Genomic DNA, 19,366 nt, shown 5'->3' with positions numbered 1-19,366 from the left:
GGCTTTTTGGAAGGAAGAGAAAGAAGGAGAACAGACTATGGATGGAAGGAGGGGAGAGAAGGAGGGCAGCCACTGGATGGAAGGGGAAAGGGAAGAGACGAGAGAAGGCAGGGAGATGCTGATCCTAGGGGAGGGAGGAAAGAAGGGAAGGAGAAATGTCACAAAATGCCTAGCCATCCACCTGGGGTTACCCCATGGCCACTTAAAGGGTCTGTCCCCAGCACAGCTCAGGTCCGTCTGCACCTGCTGCTTGTGCTCTACATTAGAACCCTCCTCCCACCGACTGGGTCACAACCACCTCTGGGCGAGTCTGCTGCTCTCAAATTATCCCCAGTGATTTCTAGTTTACTGGATGCCACACTCCCAGTGGTTCCACAGTTCCCAGAAAACACTCAGAGACCCAACACACAGAGGATTATTTATCAGTCCAGACAGGCAGGGCGAACAAACAAATGTGTTTATTCTCAGAACTTGAACAGTAGACAGAAAATATGCAATCAGCAAACAACAACAGGTAACTGAAATATGGATCAATTATAACACTAATTAAACATTTGTTTACTTCATAGAAAGTACCTGGGGAGATCAGGACATATAGCTGCTCACCAGCAATCAAATCTAACTGTTTTACGGGGCTTCAGCAAAGAGCTTTCTCTCTCTCTTCTCCCGGGCTGAAACTGGGGCAACAGTCAGCAACTGCTGGGTAATTTCAAACTCCAGGCCAATCAGAGCCCAGAACAACAACATTTGAAAAAAGCTGGTTACATCACTACAGGCATTTCCTTTATCTGTGTTAACTAAAGAAAGGAAAGGTCAGTTTTTTGTAACAGCTTAAAACATAACATGCACCACCTGCTTGCAAAACTAGAGAAATGCACTTCAACAATCAATAAAGGCAATTCTATAGGCTTAAAACACACTGTTCTGTCACAAGGAATAAGGGGAGAAGCTGAACATGAAGAAGGATAGGGACAAAGAGATGTGATGCTGACATGGGGAGGGGGACAGAGACACAGAGGGGTGTTGCTGGACAGGGCAAGAATAAAGATACAGAGAGGGGAGATGCTCAACATGGCAGGAAGATAAGGGCAGGGACATGGAGGGGAATGATGGACATGGACAGAGAAATGCCAAATAGACCAGGACACCTTGCAAAAGAGTTAAGAGAAGACAGAGGAAAGAGGAAACCAGAGACACGATTACAAAAATTAAAAGACCAGACATCAAAATTAGAAAAATGAATTTTATTTTCTATTTATTGATAGTAGCTTTAAAGAACTGAACCGAATCTAATCGAAAAATCGATTCATATGAGTGAATCAAATCAAATCAAAAACTTTTTGGCCGAATCGGATAGCACTAGCAAGTATTATACATCTGCTTTGAAAGAGGGGTACAATATGAATGTGGAAGCATGAAATCCCTGGGTGTAATCTCCCTGCCCCTTTCATGTGCACAGTAACCAGAGTTGATGAGTGTGTGCACACTGATTACTGTTGTCCCCAGAGTGCCATGACTGATTCTCAAGAGATGGGCAGAAGTGAAGGAATGGGGGCGGGGAAGGGGGGCGGAGAGGTCACAGATTTTGTAGTGATTGGGGTTATACAGCCCCACTGAAGTAATTATAGATCACCCAAAGTTAGGCTGGAAGATAATGTGTGCTAAGTGCAAATTCTATAACGGCAGTTGTGCACACAGCTACCTCTATAGAATTCTAGCATAAGTCCACATTTAGGTGTGATAGAGGCCGACCAAAACTGCTTTTTTAAGTTTCAGTTGAAACTGAAACTGCCACTGAAACTCTCACCTGGTTTTAACCAAAACCAAAAACTTTTGGTCGTGTGAATGTGAACCAGTGAGGGCTGCTGGGGACTGTCAGAGCTTGCAGTCTGTTTCTCTCCACTAAATCCACAGTATCCAAGCCAGAACATAATAATTTAAATAATATTTTTTTAAACAGGAAGTCTTTATTAAAAAGTAAAACAGCAAATACAAACCAAAGGGAAGAACTCCCAAGCACATAGACAAAAAGAAAAACCAGAGGCCTATTTCCAATAAGACAATCAAAACTTCCAGTTTTTATAAACAAAATTTGGGGAAGGTAAACCAAACCCCCACCCAACAAAGAAAGATTGTATTTTACCTCCAAGCAAAATAGCCTCCACACACATGGACCTCAGCTAATGAAAACTGAAACTAAAAACCACTGTGCTTTTACAGTGGCTGACTTTGCACTACATTTGGCGTGACAGCTGATGTCATAACTCCATAGGCTAATTCCTAAGGAGCTTAATATCCCAAATTTACAGACTTAAATTCCAGCTAAAATTTTCTATCAAAAGCATTTATTTGGAGCAGTGGCATAGCTTCGGGGGAGCCTTGGAGGCCTGCCCCCCCCAATTTGGGTTCAGGCCCCCCAAAATTGAGACACTGTCTCCTGCTTTGACTGACAGGGGTCCCCAAGCCCTGCCAGCAGAAGGCTTCTTCTATGCAAAGCCTTTCCTGGCTGCTGCCATGCTCCCCTTCCCCCCCCCCCCCCCCCCCACCCCCATACATACTCAGTTTTTGTGAAACTGAGCATGTGCAGGGAAGGCCTGCCCCCCACTCATTCGGAAAAATTGAGCATGTGCAGGGGGGCAGGCCTCCCTTGCGCATGCTCAGGTTCACAAAAAACAAGCATGTGTGGGGGGAGTAGCCAGCGCAGCAGCAGCCCAGGAAAAGCACCACTAACTGTCAGGCTTCGGATGGAAGTGGGCTTCTGCTGCGGGGCTTGGGGACCCCTGCCAGTTTATGTTTAAATCTTTTTATTGACGTATTATATAAAGCATCGATACACAATGTCAACGAATAACCTTCCTAATACAACAGAGAACTATCAATCCGTCCACATACGTCAAAACATTTTCTACTTTTTATCCCCAAACAACCCCCCTCCCCCCACCCTCCCCTCCGTTTAATTGTAAACCTGTGTTAACTGAATCCCCAAGACTCACTTTTAACATAATATTAATCAGACCGTTCTAATACACACGTAACTGCCCCTCCATCTGAAAACTCCAGTCTCTTCCACTATTATTGAACAAGTTTCATGCCCTCCATCTACCCCAGCAAGGACATGGAACTCCAGCAGTGAACCAAAATACAGTGTTTCCACAAAACTTTGTTCCCTCCCCCTGTTCCCCCCACTCCTTAACCACCCATAACTTGACTTACTAAACAGCAATTCCCCTCTCTCCCTCCCCCCCCCCCTCCCTCCCTTCCCAAATCATCTTACAATTGTCTCGAGTGTAAGCAACTTAACCTCCTTCATCTCTTATGGACTTTACCCCAGGAATTTTACAAATTGTTAATAATGAAACTCCTACCTCTTGGGCTCATTATTTGCAAATAAGGGTCCCAAATTGTCAAAAACTGTTTCTTGCGTCTTAGAGTGCCTTTCGCATCTCGAGCTTCCCATGCCATCAATTGGTGTATCTGATTCCTCCAATGCCCCAAAGCGGGAGTCTCCGTCCCCACCCAGTATTGTAAAATTGTTTTCCGAGCCACCAAGCATAATTTCCTACAAAGCAGTCGCCCAGGCCCCTTTAAACTGCGAAATGCTCCAGGCACATCCAACAGTAATTGTTCCATTGAACCTTGAAGAGATCTGTCCACCAGGCGTTCCAAAAAACGCACCACCTGGTTCCAAAATCTCCTCACTTTCTGGCAAGCCCAAAATGCATGATAGTATGTATGTCTAGGATGACCACATTTGGAACACTGCGAATCTTGGCCCCCTTCCACATGTGCTAACATCGCCTTAGTCATATATGCCCGTAGGATCACCCGAGCCCCACATTCCCTCAACCGCATATCAGATGTTAAAGTATAAACTCCTTTTAAAGATTGCAAAACTTCCCAAGTACCTAGCCCCACCCCGGAATCCTCCTCCCATTTTGCCTTGATCCCCTCAAACCCTCTAGCAGGGCATAGCTGAACAAGGGCCTGCACTAACCCAGAGATGGACAACCCACTATCAGAAATCTTTGAAAAGAATGACCTGAGCTCTACTCCTAACTTGAATTGCAACTTATTCCTGTCCAAGGTCCTTACGTAGTGTGTTAGCTGTGCGTAGGCAAACTGTGCACCCCACCCCTCCGAAGACTCTTCCTCCCAAGTTCCTAACGGTTCCAACTCACCTGTGGCTCCCATTACATGCTCCAGAAGATATATCCCTTTTTGCTCCCATTTCTTAAACCAAACATTATCCCAACCTGATCTAAACCTTCCATTCCCTCTAATAGGCAACTGATCCGACACCTCCGGGTCCCCACCTAACCGCCTCACTAAAACCTTCCACCCCTCTCTCAATGAATTCAAGAGCACACTCCCCTTTATACCTTCAGGCAACTGACTTTTTTTGCAGTGCAACAGAAAATAAAGATGATAAGGCGCAAAATGTTCCTGTTCTAAATATAATGGTGTGTAAACAGTTGTCCCCTCAATCCAATCTCCCACATGCCGAAGCATACAAGCTTGGTTATATAACTTCAAATCTGGCAGTCCCAGACCACCCTGCCTCCAATGACCTATCAATAGTGCCATTCTCAGCCTCGGCTTTTTCCCTGCCCAACAAAAAGCACTCACCCATTTATAAATTAATCTCAAATCTTTCTGAAGAAGGCGTATAGGCAATATTTGAAGAACATATAACCACTTTGGAAACTGAACCATCTTTATTAAATTAATTCTACCCATTAGAGAAATTGGCAATAAACGCCACCGCTCCAGCTTCTCCTTCGTATCTTCGATCAATTTCCCCACATTAAGCTGGTATAGTTTTGTCACATCCATGCTTAAATTAATCCCCAAATAACGAAATGAATCTGATGCCCACCTCAAAGGGAAACCCTCTCTTCATTCATCCTTCACTTGGTCTGAGGAAGGTAAAGCCTCCGATTTCCCCAAGTTCAATTGGAGACCTGCAAAGTCTCCATACTCGCCAAAGATTTCCAAAAGAGCCGCCAAGGAACTTCTAGGACTCTCCATATGTATCAGTATGTCATCCGCAAATGCCGCTACTTTGAAACAGCCCTTCCCAACTCGAATCCCCTGAATCTCATCTGTTGTCAGTATCTCTCTAATTAAGGGATCTAAAGTCAGCACAAAAAGAAGCGGCGATAGAGGGCATCCCTGCCGGGTACCCCGTAGGACTGGAAACATCGCTGACGACATTCCATTCACCAACACTGTTGCCTGTGGCTCCGCATATAATGCTTTTATTCCTGAAACAAAGAGACCCTCAAAGCCATATGCCCTCAATACTTCAAACATAAAGTCCCATCTCACCTTATCAAATGCTTTCTCTGCATCAAAACTTACTAGAATAGATGGTATCCCTCTCTTTGATCTCTGCTCCAATGAAGTCAAAATTCTCCTTACATTCTTGGTGATTGATCTTCCCTGCACGAATCCTACCTGTGCTTCATGTATAATTTCCGGAAGCACCTTAGCCATTCTATTAGCTAAAACTTTTGCCATCAACTTCGCTTCAAAATTAAGCAAAGAGATCGGCCTATAAGATTCTGGCAACAACGGGTCCCTACCCGGTTTTGGCAGCACAATTATTTGTGCCACCGTTAAGGACTGCGGCATAGATTCCAATTCTATAATTTTATTAAACATAGCAGCCAACGGGGTTGTGATCTCCGTACCCATTAGTTTGTAAAACTCGGCTCTATACCCGTCAGCTCCAGGTGCCTTGTTCAACGCACTTTTCCCTATCGCCCCCTCCACTTCTTCCACACTTATTTGTTCATTCAACTGTCCTCTAGTTCCCTCATCTATCATGGGCAGTAGCTTGGACTCCAAATATACGTCCCCCCTCAAACCCAAGTCCGGAGGGCTTTTATATAGTTCTGTATAATAACGGTGAAATACCTGAGAGATCTCCCGATCAGTACGGACTAAATGGCCCCTTGACTCCTGAATTTGCAGTATCCCCTGAGGGCGGGCTCTAGGTCTCAACAATTTGGCCAACAATCTCCCCGTTTTATTACCATGCTTATATAGCTGATATTTATAATATGTTTGAGACTTTGCTGCTCGCTGATGGAGCAATGAGTTCAATGCCACCTGTGTCTCTAGTACTAATTGCCTGGTCTTCCCCGATTGTTCCTCCCCCAATCTCTTCCTAGCCCTGCGCAACTGCTCCCCCAATCTTAATATCTCCTTATCTCGAATCTTCCTATTCCTACACGTGTAGCTAATTATTTCCCCCCTGAGAACTGCCTTTGCGGCCTCCCAATACAGAATCGGGTCATTTATATGTTCCTTATTGTGACTCGCATACTGATGCCAACAGTCAATGATATGTGCTCTAAATTTTTCATCTTTGTATAATTCAATTGGGAATTGCCAGCTCTTGGGCCTATCATCTGCCAATCCCACCGACCACTCCATTAGCACCCAAGCGTGATCTGATATCACATATGGTCCCAACTCCCCTTTCTCCACCTTCCCAAATACCCCCCTAGAAACTAAAAGATAATCTATCCTTGCCTGAGAGGAGTGTGCTCTCGAAAGGTGAGTATAATCTTTCTCAGTGGGGTGCAGCGCTCTCCAGCTATCCACCAAATCGAACAGATGAACCAGCTGCCTTAGACCTCTATTCCCTCTATATGTCTCTGAAGCCCTCCTCCCCGTGCTGTCCATCTCTGGGTCCCACACTGTGTTGAAATCTCCCCCCACCACCTTATCCAAATTCCTTTGTTGTAATAATAACTGTACTATACGGTTGTAGAACTGCTTGTCATACTGATTCGGGGCATAAATGTTGCATAGCAGATAGGGGCGACCTTTTATTGTTACTTCCACCATTATATATCTCCCCCCTGAGTCTACATATACCACCCGATGACTATCAATGGTACCCTTCTTACATAAAATGGCTACTCCTCCTTTTTTATGGATGGCATCTGCAGCCCAGCAATCAACCCCTGCCAGTTTAAGTTTGTGGGGTCGGGTGGGGAGCATCAGGGGTGGAGCAAAATTTTGTGTCTGCCCCCCACCTCCACTTTGGACTTGGGCTACTCCAAAAATTTGAAGTCTGGCAATGCACTTGATTTGAAGCACTCTATTTACCATATAGAGGTAAAGGTCATAGACTTGATCTACCAACTTTTTGTGTACAACCTAAGTGGTTTACATATTCTCTGCAGGCACTTTCTCTGTCCCTATTGGACTGTCAATCTGTTTTTGTTCCTGGGGCAATGGAGGGTTAAGTGACTTGCCCAGGGTCACGAGGAACTGCAGTGGGAACTGAACCCAGTTTCCAAGGTTCTCAGCTCACTGCACTAACCATTAGGCTACTTCTCCACTCCTATAAACTATTGTGCAAGGTCATAACTGTATTACTTGTAATCGGAGTACAAAAATAATAATAATTCAAAGAGCATCCCTCATTCCAGGACTAAATTACATTCCCTGGTGATCTAGTGGTGTAGTCAGGGCAGGAGCGATGCCTCAGTCAAGACAGCCATTTTAAGAGCAGAGCTGCAATAGGCAGAAGTAATGGAGACCACTCCTGCCCCAACTACACCCCTACACCACCAGGAATTGTAAGATAAGCCCACCGGGGGGGGGGGAGAGACTATCCATGCAGGTTACTCTCATGCCTTCTGTTTAGAGCTGTCTTTCGCATCCCAGAACCTGTTCCCCACCAAACAAATCCCCTATTCACTTCTCTCCCTCTACCCATCCACTCAGTCTCACCTGCTTTATCTCCTCATGGTGGCTGTACTCCAGTGGCCTGAGCATAGACTTATCGCTTCTCTACCTCACTTCTACCACGATCACTTCTCCTGTCTGCATGGTTCACAGTCAACATTTTGAATTGTGTGGACAAGAGGAGTGGATTAGACAAGCAGTGAGCTGCTGACTGCTCTCCTAACCTAGTGGTGGTGGACCCTGTAATCTTCAGTGCTGTCAATTAATGAAGGGGACGTCTCATGCAGTCACTTGGGCAATCTTTTATCACCAGAACGGTGAGCCCATGTTTCATGACAATGTATAATCATTGACTGCCCCCAACCTCCTTTCGTGCAAAATATCATTCAAAACAAAATTTCTTTCCAGTGTTTAAGTGTCTATATATTATTTTTTTGTGTTTTAATTTTTTCTTTTGCTAGCTAATCAATTGCAGCACTCGTACTCCAACTGTTATCGATTGCAGGGCACACTAAAGTGTCTTCAAACTTAATTCAGCCACAGTCTATGCAATATCAGGCACATCTCTTCCAATACTTTGCCTTGCAATTCACTCTCTGCAGCTGTATATCCATACAATAGGAAGAAAATGGAGCTGTGTCACTTACCTGTATTTAATCCCAGGTATACTCATGAAACCTCATGATCCCGACAGGAGCCTGTTTCACATTAACAGCTTTGTCAAGGAAATATTCTTCATATACGGTCTCACTCCATTAACAGCAGATACAGACTGCTCTGCTAGCCAGGACTGGACTATGGGAGTGGGAAGGAAATGGAGGAGATGAGAGAGAAAGGCACTAAGAAGAAGGGGAAGATATGTACAGGGAGCTATTTGACCCCCCTGTGGTGATGCCTATGCCTCAGACCTGTGCTGAAAAACTTTGATGATATATTTTTAACACCCTTAAAAAATTATACACAACTTAATCATCAAAATTAACTTTTTATCAAAAAGAAACAGAGGAAGAAGTGAAATGGATCACATTGAAAAGAAATGATGGCATCTCTGTCCACATGGGTGTTGTCTACAGACCTCTGATACAATTGGAGGAATTAGATAAAGATCTGGTTACAGATATCCAAAAGTTGGGAAAGAACAGAGAGGTGCTGTTGCTGGGAGATTTCAACCTTCTGGATTCAGATTGAAAAGTTCCATCTCTGGAATCGGAAAGAAGTAGAGAGATCATGGGCACCTTGCAAAGTGCTCTGCTCAGACAAATGCTGACAGAACCCATGAGGGAAGGAACGACTCTGGATCTGGTGCTCACAAATGGGGAAAGTGTGTCTAATGTCCAAGTAGCTGCCCACCTGGGCAGCAGTGATCATCAGTTTGGTTTGATATAACAGTTAAAGTGGATGGCAGCCACTCAAAACTCAAAGTCCTGGTTTACCAACATGCTGACTTTAGTAAAATGGGGGAATACCTGAAGAAAGAGCTGACGGGCTGGGAGGATATAAGAGAAGTGGAAAGGCAGTGGTCCAGGCTGAAAAGAGGTATAAATATGGCTACTAACCTTTATGTAATGAGAGTAAATAAAAACAAGTGGAAAAGGAAACTGATATGGTTCTACAAGCAAGTGACTGAGAAAATAAAGGCTAAAGAGTTGGCATTCATGAAATACAGAAAAACTCAAGAAGAAGAACACAGAGAGCTATACCGGATGAAACTGAAAGAAGCCAAGAGTGAGATACGATTAGCAAAAGCACAAATTGAAGAACAAATGGCTAGAAATGTAAGGAGGGGCGACGAGAATTTTTCAGGTGTATTAGTGAAAGGTGGAAGACTAAAAATGGAATTGTGAGACTGAAAGATGCTGTGAACCACTATGTGGAGAATGATGAGGAAAAAGCAAACGTGCTAAACAAATACTTCTGTGTTCACAGAAGAAAATCCTGGAGAAGGACCATGATTGACTGGCAAAGGTACATATGAGAATAGAGTGGATATAGCACTGTTCATGGAAGAAAGTATTTATGAACAACTTGAAAATTTGAAGGTGGACAAAGCCATGGGACCGGATGGGATCCATCCCAGGATATTGAGGGCGCCCAGAGAGGTTCTGCCAGGTCCTCTTAAAGATTTGTTTAATAAATCCTTGGAGAAGGGGGAGGTTCCTTGGGATTGGAGAAGAGTGGACGTGGTCCCTCTTCACAAAAGTGGTGACAGAGAAGAAACTGGAAACTACAGGCTGGTAAGCCTCACTTAGGTTATTGGAAAAGTAATGAAAGCGATGCTGAAGGAAAGGATAGTGAATTTCCTGGAATCCAACAGATTACAAGTTCCAAGACAGCATGGTTTTACCAAAGGTAAATCATGCCAAACGAATCTGATTGAATTCTTTGACTGGGTGACCAGAGAATTGGATCAAGAATGTGCACTAGATGTAATCTATTTAGATTTCAGCAAATCCTTTGACACGGTTCCTCATAGGAGGCTCTTGAATAAACTTGACAGGCTGAAGTTAGGTCACAAAGTGGTGAACTGGATTAGGAACTGGTTGACAGATGCCAGAGGGTAGTGGTTAATGGAATTCACTCAAGAGGAAGGAAAGGTGAGTAGTGGAGTGCCTCAAGGATCGGTGCTGGGGCTGATTCTGTTCAATATATTTGTGAACGACATTGCCAAAGGGTTAGAAGTTAAGATCTGCCTTTTTGTGGATGATACCAAAATTTGAAACAGAGTGGACACTCTGGATGGAGTGGAAAACATGAAAAAGGATCTGCAGAAGTTAGAAGTACGGTCTAATGTTTGGCAATTAAAATTCAATGCTAAGAAGTGCAAAGTGATGCACTTAGGGAGTAGAAATCCAAGGGAGACATATGTGCTAGGAGGTGAGAGGCTGATATGCAGAGACAGGGAGCGGGATCTTGGGGTTATAGTATCTGAGGATCTGAAGGTGATGAAACAGTGTGACAAGGTGGTGGCTGTAGCCAGAAGGATGCTAGGCTGTTTAGAGAGAGATGTAACCAGCAGAAGAAAGGACGTGACGTGTTGATGGCCCTGTACAAGTCATGGGTGAGGCCCCACCTGAAGTATTGTGTTCAGTTTTGGAGGCCATATCTTGCTAAAGACTTGAAGTGGTCCAGAGGAAGGTGACAAGAATGATATGGGGCTTGCGCCAAAGGACATATGAAAAGAGACTGAAAGACCTGAATATGTATACTCTAGAGGAGAGGAGGGACAGGGGAGATATGATACAGACATAGTGTCCAATGTTCCCATCAATCTGTTCCCATATGGCTTATTACGGGAACATTGGACACTAAAGGGTTAAATACTTGAAAGGTATTGACATAGAAACAAATATTTTCCAGAGAAGGGAAAGTAGTAAAACGAGAGGGCATGAATTGAGGTTACGGGGTTGTAGACTTAGGAGTAATGTCAGAAAATTCTTTTTCACAGAGAGGGTGATTGATGCCTCGAATGCCCTCCCGAGGGAGGTGGTGGAGAAAAAAACTGTGGCGGAATTAAAAAAGGCGTGGGATGAACATAGAGAATCTCTAATTAGAAAATGAATGATATGAAAAACAAAACTTAAAGGATTGCATATGTCAAGTAGTGCTTGGAGACTCTGGCTGCAACAACTAAGGCTAGTGCCGGACTGGCTTGTATGGTCTGAGTCTTGCATATAACAATCTGGTTTAGGATGCGCTGGAGAGAGCTTCGACAGAAACTCCAGTAATTTGGAATGTGAGGACAGTGCCGGGCAGACTTCTATAGTCTTTGTCCCGCAAATGACGAGACTGATCTGAATAGGCTTGAGGGAGCTTTGACGGCAACTCCAGTAGTTGGAACATAAGGACAGAGCTGTCTGGACTTCCATGGTCTATATCCCAGAAACACAAAAAAAACAAAACGTGATCAAGTATACAATATCACATTCATTGTGGATTTAAATCTTGAATTGATAATGAATGTAACTGTTGGGTAGACTGGATAGACCATTCAGGTCTTTTTCTGCCATTACTTACTGTGTTACTATAAGGAGGCAAAAAGTTATCATAACTTAGTAACTGTACAAAACCAGGAATCAATCCTAGGCAAACACAGAAACTTTTCTTACAATCATCACATGCCAAAAAATCCTCACCAATGTTTAAGCAAACTTTTGTAAGAAAAAATCATTTTTTGAACATTTGTTTTGCCCCTTTTAAAATTTTTTTATTCTTTTTGATACAAATTAATTTGCTGATTATTGTTGTGTATAATTTTTTAATGGTGTTAAACGACATCATCAAGGATATTTTTTTCTTTGGCTATGTTGGGTATTTTTTTCTCTAAATGTTATTTTCCTCCTTTCTTTGTGTCTGCTATGGAAACAGGCATGAGTGATATGCTGGGTGACCAGGTGTACCACTAAAAGAGAGTCAGGACACAGCCAGCTTATACTGCAGCACTAATTTACCAGCTTTTTACATTGCCAATTTCCAACATGTGCCAGCCTGGCTAAATAACAGTTGACCAGGACGGCTTAATACCAGCTCTTCAACCCAAGCACCCTGCTCCCCAAATATCAATTCAACATTTTGTTCTTTTCTGGTTTTCAGCCAGAGCAGGAATGCCTAGCATTTTTCCTTACCACCTCCTATCTGGCTGAGATCAGGGTTGTAAGTCTGACCTCTGCTGCCAAGACCTCATCCAGCTCTCATCAGGGAGCCGTCATGCTAGGTGTCCAATTTTCTCCTGTTTTCTCCCTTAGAGAGGACAGGTTCTCCCAGGGCCAGCTCAAGAGACCGTGGTGCTCTGAGCCAACTTTTAGTTTGGCATCCCCCCCCCCCCCCCGGCCTACCTTTAAAGAGAGCTTTCCCATTCAAGATCCTATGACGTCCTTGAGGTATCTCATGGAAAGTTTAGCAGAATATGGTGCATTTTCCGGCTTTAAGTTAAATTTGGATAAGTCGGAGGCCTTAGCGAGTGATGGGGTCCAACGGGAGGTTTGGGATCAAGTCCCGTTACGTAAGGGACATGAAGCATTCAAGTACCTTGGGATCATGCTGCCCATGAATCCAGTCCAATTGTATAGCCACAATGACCCCAAGCTGTTGAAAGAAACCAAAGACCAGCTCACTAGGTGGATTTCCTTCCCTTTATCCTTCATGGGAAGGACCCATCTTTATAGAATGGTAATGTTCCCAAAATGGCTCTACATGTTGCAATCGTTACCAATTAGCCTGCTCAACAAAGATCTGAGGGCGTTGCAGAGGCACATAGTGAGGTTCTGCTTGGCGGGGAGAAAGCCAAAAATGAAGTGGCAGTATGTGGGTGAAGCCCAGAACAGAGGAGGATTAGAGGTACCAGACATGCGAGCCTATAACCAAGCCTGCCTCCTAAGGCACTTGAGGGATTGGTTACTAGGCACGACAGATTTCACGGATATGAGATGGGAAAAAGCGTTTTTTCACCCTTGGGATATGAATTATCTTTTACACGCAAAAACAGCTGGAATTCCAGCACCTTTCAAAACAAGTATACTTTTGAAGCCGATGCGTCAACTGTGGCGGGCTATAGTAAAGCTGTGGGACCAAAATCCAGAATGCAGTGTTTTGTTACCACTCTCCGGCAACGCAGAGTTCCCTGCAGGTAGTGATAACAGAGTCTTCCGAGACTTGGACAGGCAGGGGGTAAATTTGTTGGAGCATTTTCTACAAATTGATGGGACAGTGCTGCCACTCTCAGAGTTTGAGAGGCGCTGTACAGGAGGGCCATTGGCAAAGTTGGCTTATTTTCAACTGCTTCATTATATTCGAGGTCTTCATAAAGCAGCTCTTTCGATGAAGTTTGGAGGGCAGATTAGGGAATTTTTAGCTGGGGATCCTGCGGGGCTAGTATCCGTATCTTGGTTTTACAAGGTCCTAGGACTATATAGACCAGTACGGGATATGAGTGAATTGGCCGAAAGATGGAGCAAAGAGTCAGGGGAGACGGTAGCAGGGGGGAGAATTCTGGCAGCCCTTAAAGGCACAAAAGGGGTAGTGTATAGTGCAGAGCTACAGGAGAGCCACTTTAGGACTATATATAGAGCATACTTTTCGGGCAGACAGGCTTGGCACGCAGGAGTAACAGACTCAGAGAGGTGTAGAAAGTGCAAAGTGGGGAATGCTACTTTAACACACGGGCTATGGCAGTGTAGGTGTATTCGGATGTTCTGGTCAGCTCTCTCCAGATACTTATCAAGGACCCTTGGAAGTTGGGTCAGGCTGTCTTTCCAACGGGTGGTATTTAGTACAGTGGGAATGTGGGATATAGGGACCAAAGAGGAAAAACTTTTTCTAAGCAAGTCCAGTATCCTGGGGAAAAAATGTATTCTCAATCATTGAGTTTCCGATCAGGCCCCATCATACTGGTACTGTAGAAATAAGTTGCATGAGCTGATGCTTTGGGAAGCACGGGGAGCGCGGCACACGGCAAAAAGGCGACAGTTCTTTATTAAAGTCTGGGGAGCCTACTTAAGAACTATCTCCTCTAGAGCACGAAGTCAGGTATTGAATGAGTTAGGATGAATGTGGTGTGAATGTGTGGGTTAGGAGGGAGCCTGATGGGAGGGGGGGTAAGGGAGGCTGGGAGGTGGTATATGGGTGAGTTGCTGTTAACTACATGTCTGCAAGGGTTGCCAACATATTCCCAAAGCTAGATAGGAAAGTAGAGTGATTATCATTGTAGAGGCTACAATGAAGTCTGAGTTGGAATGGCAAAGGATATCTCCTATAAAAAGCAGAGTCCTCACTCCTCAGAGGCTGCGGTAGCTTATAGCGGAGAGGATTGGAGGGAAGGAGGTTGGGAGGGACCTGGTGGAGTTGTATCTTGGAATATGGGGGTTGCCTGGATGGGATTGATCTAACAGTTATAGATAAATGTGGTCCTTGACTAAAGATTGTTTTATCTATTCCAGTTAGAAGTTTACAAGTTATTTATAGTTGTGATTATTTGAGGGAAGGGGGGGTATGGGATGGGGAGTTAATTAAAAAAAAAAAAAAAGCTGTTTCAGCCTTTACATATCTGATATTAGCACTACACTGTTAGAACTTGTACAGAGATGTACGGAATGATATATTCTCTTGTGGTTGCTATGTTGATGCTCTAATAAAACCATTTAAACATAAAAAAAAGAGAGTTTTCCCCTCCTTAATACAGGCAGCGTTTCACCTAACACTACCCGCATCAGCCCCTGCTTCTTCCCTCTGCCGGAAACAGGAAGCTATGCCAAAGGAGGGGCCAGGGTGCAGCAGAAGGAAGATAATGGGGCTGATGCAGGTAGTATTAGGTGAAATGCTGTCTGTTTTGGGAAGGGAAAACTGCCTTTAAAGGTAGACTGGGGAAGGTGGCCTGGGAGAGAGAAAGGGGGGATTGCTGGCTCCTCTTTTTTCCCCTTTACACACAATGCTGCCAGGTAATTTCTGGGCCAAGTTTAGCTTATAAGGCCAGTGATATCACAGACTCGGGCATTTGGCACCCTTTATCTTCAGCACCCTGGGCCAGAGCTTCACCTGGTCCATAGGTTAAGGCGGGCCTGGGTTCTCCAGCACCTTCTCTGTGCATAGGATGCTTCCTATGCCACTCTATGGGGAGCCACTTTTAGTGTCAGAATGGCTTGGCATTCCACAGGGCTAGAAGCTATATTCCAGTTGTGATGTGTGTGGTCCTCAGCCCTTGGCTAAACATTATTTAGACCGTCTCTCGCTGCTCATTTACAGAAAAATCAATTTACTTCCCTCCAGCTCTGATTATGAAGAAATCACCATTGACCCAACTTGCAGCTGGAAGCCAGTTCCAATCAAGCCTGACATTCATATCAAAGAAGAACAGGATGGACCGGTGCTGAAGCGCTGTCGGACCATGAGTCCCATCCACATGGTGATGCCCAGTGTCATGGAGATGATTGCAGCCCTAGGACCAGGTTCCTCCCCTTTTGCAGCTCTGCAGTCTGTGCCAGGAGGTGGTGGTAGCAGTGATTACACTGGGCAGGGTAAGTGCACCAGAGTACAAATTTGTCTGTTCAGTGCATATAGGGACTAGCTGCCCCAATATTCAGTGCTATTTAGGAGGTGTTCCTGGCTGGTTAAATAGCCTTAAAGGGAATGAGAGTTGATATACTGTCTTTCTGTGGTTTTTGCAACTACATTCAAAGCAGTTTACATAGTATATACAGGTACTTATTTGTACCTGGGGCAATGGAGGGTTAAGTGACTTACCCAGAGTCACAAGGAGCTGCAGGGGCCATTGAACCCAGTTCCCCAGGATCAAAGTCCATTGCACTAACCACCAGGCTACTCCTTAAGCTGGTTAAGCACTAATAGTCAGTGTGAGATAGCTGACTATCTTGGCTAAATACTAATGCTTAGTGGCTAGCCCGGTCATAGCCGGTTAGCACTAGTATTCATTGGCTGACCGGCTAAGTTTTGTGGTCAGATAGACCCACATAAATAGCAGCTCTATCTTTGGCTGCTATAACTTAGCCAGTCAGCTGATGAATATCAGCTTAACAGGCAATGTTCATAGCAGCCCCCCCCCCCCAAAAAAAAACAAAAAAAAAAACAGAAATTGAATGCCGGTTGCAGGATACAGCCCGGCATTGAATTTGTGGGTTTGCCTCCAACTGCGGAAGTTAGCTGGGCTGTTTCCCATGGTCTGAGTATCGACCCCTAGGTATCCCACCTCAGTGACAGCATTGAGAATACAGTCATCAGAGTGTCGTAATTCTTGCTCATGCTGTTCCTATTTTGGATGAGGCCATGTGTCTGTACACGCATAAGGGAAACTGGAGCTGGACCTTCTCTGTGTTGGGGCAGTGGGGGTATGTTAGTGAAGCTTACGCTGCTACTGCCTGTATCATGTGGGTTCTGTGAACAAGAGTTATATTTCAGTGGAAAAACCTTGGGGTAAATATTCAGCTGTCGGAGGTCAGCATTTATTTGGTTACCACCAGCATTACATCCGGATATTTATGCCGGGCCATGTCCAGGCACTGATAATGAAGTGTGATATTCAGGCACTTAACTGCCTAAGTTAAACCAGACAAAGATAGGACTGAGTTTTATGAAGTCTGATTTATCTGGTTAACATAGGCAGTTAAGTTCTGAATATTGGCACTTAATCACGGAAGTGCTGACTCTCCCCCGTACCACTCATAAAATAGCCAGCTATAACTTTAGTGGTTAGCGCTGATATTTAAATAAATTATTTTATTTATTTGGATTTTGCTCACACTTTTTTCAGTAGTAGCTCAAGGTGAGTTACATTCAGGTACACTGGATATTTCTCTGTCCCAGGAGGGCTCACAATCTGTTTGTACCTGAGCCAACGGAGGGTTAAGTGACTTGCCCAAGATCACAAAGAGGCATATTTTCAAAGCACTTAGCCTTCCAAAGTTCCATTGGAAACCTATGGAACTTTGGGAGGCTAAGTGCTTTGAAAATGAGCCCGAAAGAGTAACAGTGAGATTTGAACCAGCCACCTCTGGATTGCAAGATCGGTGCTCTAACCACTAGGCCACTCCTCCACTAACTATTTAAGTGCCGCAGAGTAACAGTTGAAAGCTCCGCACAAGCAATTTAACCAGCCAGGAGCCTCTCCTGCCCAGTTCAGTTGCTCTGAAGATTGACTCTTAATTTCTTGTGAAATGAATATGGAGGGAAAGATATATTTCAGTTAGTCTTATTATCACATTTCCCAGTATGATAACTTAGGATTTATTGTGGATCTACTGGTGTTTGCAGCACAACATATTTACCATCAGATTGTTAATGTTCTTGACATGTTTCTTTTTTCCTATGGTCTTTTTGTCTAACTCTTTTTATTCCCTACTCCAGGTTCTGGTTTCTCTGGTCCAGCAAGTTTCCCTGACTCTTTCCCCGCTACGAACCCCAGTACCCCAACGCTGAATGAGTTTACCCCGGGACCACCACCTATCTCTTACCAGTCTGACATCCCCAGCAGCCTCCTGTCCCCAGAGAAGCCCCCAGCCCCTTCTGTACCTGGACAGGTCAGTGCTTGATCATTTAGCAAAAATTGAGTGGTCAGTGGGTGATCATGACTACATTTTTTGTTCATCAATAGGTGGCTGAATGGCTACTATTCTTCAGAGGGAACTCCTCCATTCTTGAGTGTACTTTTCACAGTAACTCCTACTGAAATTTCTGCTTACAGTTCTCAGGCTCTGTGTAATGCTTGAGGGTGGGTGGCTGTATCCTTTCTTATTTTTCAGTGTAAAGGGTGGATTAGAAAGTCACAGCCCATTTAGTGTTGGCCTTTGCATGGAAACCGCAAGAGCTCCCTTGACTTGCACGGGTCCAGATGAAAGTCCCCTATATTCCTATATTTATATTATGTCTAAACTCGCAGCTCTGTGGAAGAACAGACTCTTGCAATTTTGCAAGATTTGGGAGGCCTCTTCTGAGTGGGTCACCCTTACTTCTGGCCCTCCTTGAGGGGTGAGCCTACACTACATTACTGCTAGCCTGGGTGGAGACTGCCCTTGCCTCTAAGCAAAGATAGGAAAACAAAGGGGGAGGGAGGGGGGCATTTTAGTGTAGGGATGTTAGTGGAAGGAAAGGGTTATGGTTGTTTTTGTTTCAGTGTGTGGGGATTTTATTAAGTTCTGTTTTATTGCCACGTACTGAAGAGTTGCAGTATGTTTTGTGCTTTTGTCTTGAATTGTTCTGTTTTTGTAAAAAATTCAAAAATAAATAAAAAGTTACAGCCCAGAATTAGAGGCAGGGATTTGGCAGTGCTGAGGTGGATGTAACATCTGGGCTTTCAGATCCTTTGGTCTCTTTGTCTTCCTTTTACATCATTCCAGAGAAGGGTTCAGTTTTGTGGACATTTTCTATGGAACTCCATGTTTGTCTTGTCTGCTTGACTCTTTGACATTGCTGGTGCTCCTGGTAGCTTCTTTGTAACATAGTAGATGATGGCAGAAAAAGACTTGCATGGTCCATCCAGTCTGCCCAACAAGATAAACTCATATGTGTATACCTTTCCTTGATCTGCACCTGCCCTCTCCAGGGCACAGACCGTACAAGTCTGCCCAGCAGTATTTCCCGCCTCCCAACCACCAGTCCCGCCCCCCATCACCGGCTCTGGCACAGACCGTATAAGTCTGCCCTCCACTATCCTCGCCTCCCAACCACCAACCTCTCTTCCCCCACCTGCTCCGCCACCCAATTTCGGCTATCCTCCCCACAAGATGTTCACAGTATTTTCCATGGTGTTATTGGCTTCAGTTTTACTGAGCATGGCCCTGCAGGTGGCGCTTTAGAAGCAATGTTAGACTTTTCTAGTCTGTGAAGTACTGTGAGTGATCCCACTGTGGCCTGTTGCAGGAAAATTTGCAGAGACTCATTGCAGGTCCTAATTTACATAAGTTAGTAGGGGCTGAAAAGCGGGGCTGTGTGTGGAAAAAGTCGCTCATTGGTAGGATCATTCCTGTTGTGCAGACTGTCCTCACATTCCACTTTCCCTAAAACCAACTCTGCTCAGCATCTGTACCTATTTATTTGTTACATTTGTATCCCACATTTTCCCACCTATTTGCAGGCTTAATGTAGATAACCTCTGTTATGTTTTATATACATCTGCCTATGGAGGAACAGTTAGGGGGGGCAGCGCAGTTGCAATCAA

At 44.5% G+C, this 19,366-nt stretch overlaps 1 protein-coding gene across 4 annotated transcripts in view; it reads left to right on the top strand.

The window, feature by feature from the left end:
• Positions 1-19,366, top strand: part of ZMIZ2 (zinc finger MIZ-type containing 2) — a 214,877-nt gene that overhangs the window by 176,443 nt on the left and 19,068 nt on the right. For 2 of the 4 annotated variants that reach the window (XM_030201742.1, XM_030201741.1), the window contains 2 exons: positions 15,442-15,713; positions 17,557-17,729. In XM_030201742.1, the coding sequence (XP_030057602.1) occupies positions 15,442-15,713; positions 17,557-17,729 (445 nt within the window). The remainder of the gene's footprint in view (positions 1-15,441; positions 15,714-17,556; positions 17,730-19,366) is intronic. The other 2 variants (XM_030201743.1, XM_030201744.1) reach the window with 1 other exon arrangement.

Source organism: Microcaecilia unicolor, chromosome 4 (genome assembly GCF_901765095.1).
Source record: "Microcaecilia unicolor chromosome 4, aMicUni1.1, whole genome shotgun sequence".
Taxonomy (NCBI): domain Eukaryota; kingdom Metazoa; phylum Chordata; class Amphibia; order Gymnophiona; family Siphonopidae; genus Microcaecilia; species Microcaecilia unicolor.
This window is presented reverse-complemented; position numbering and strand designations above follow the sequence as displayed.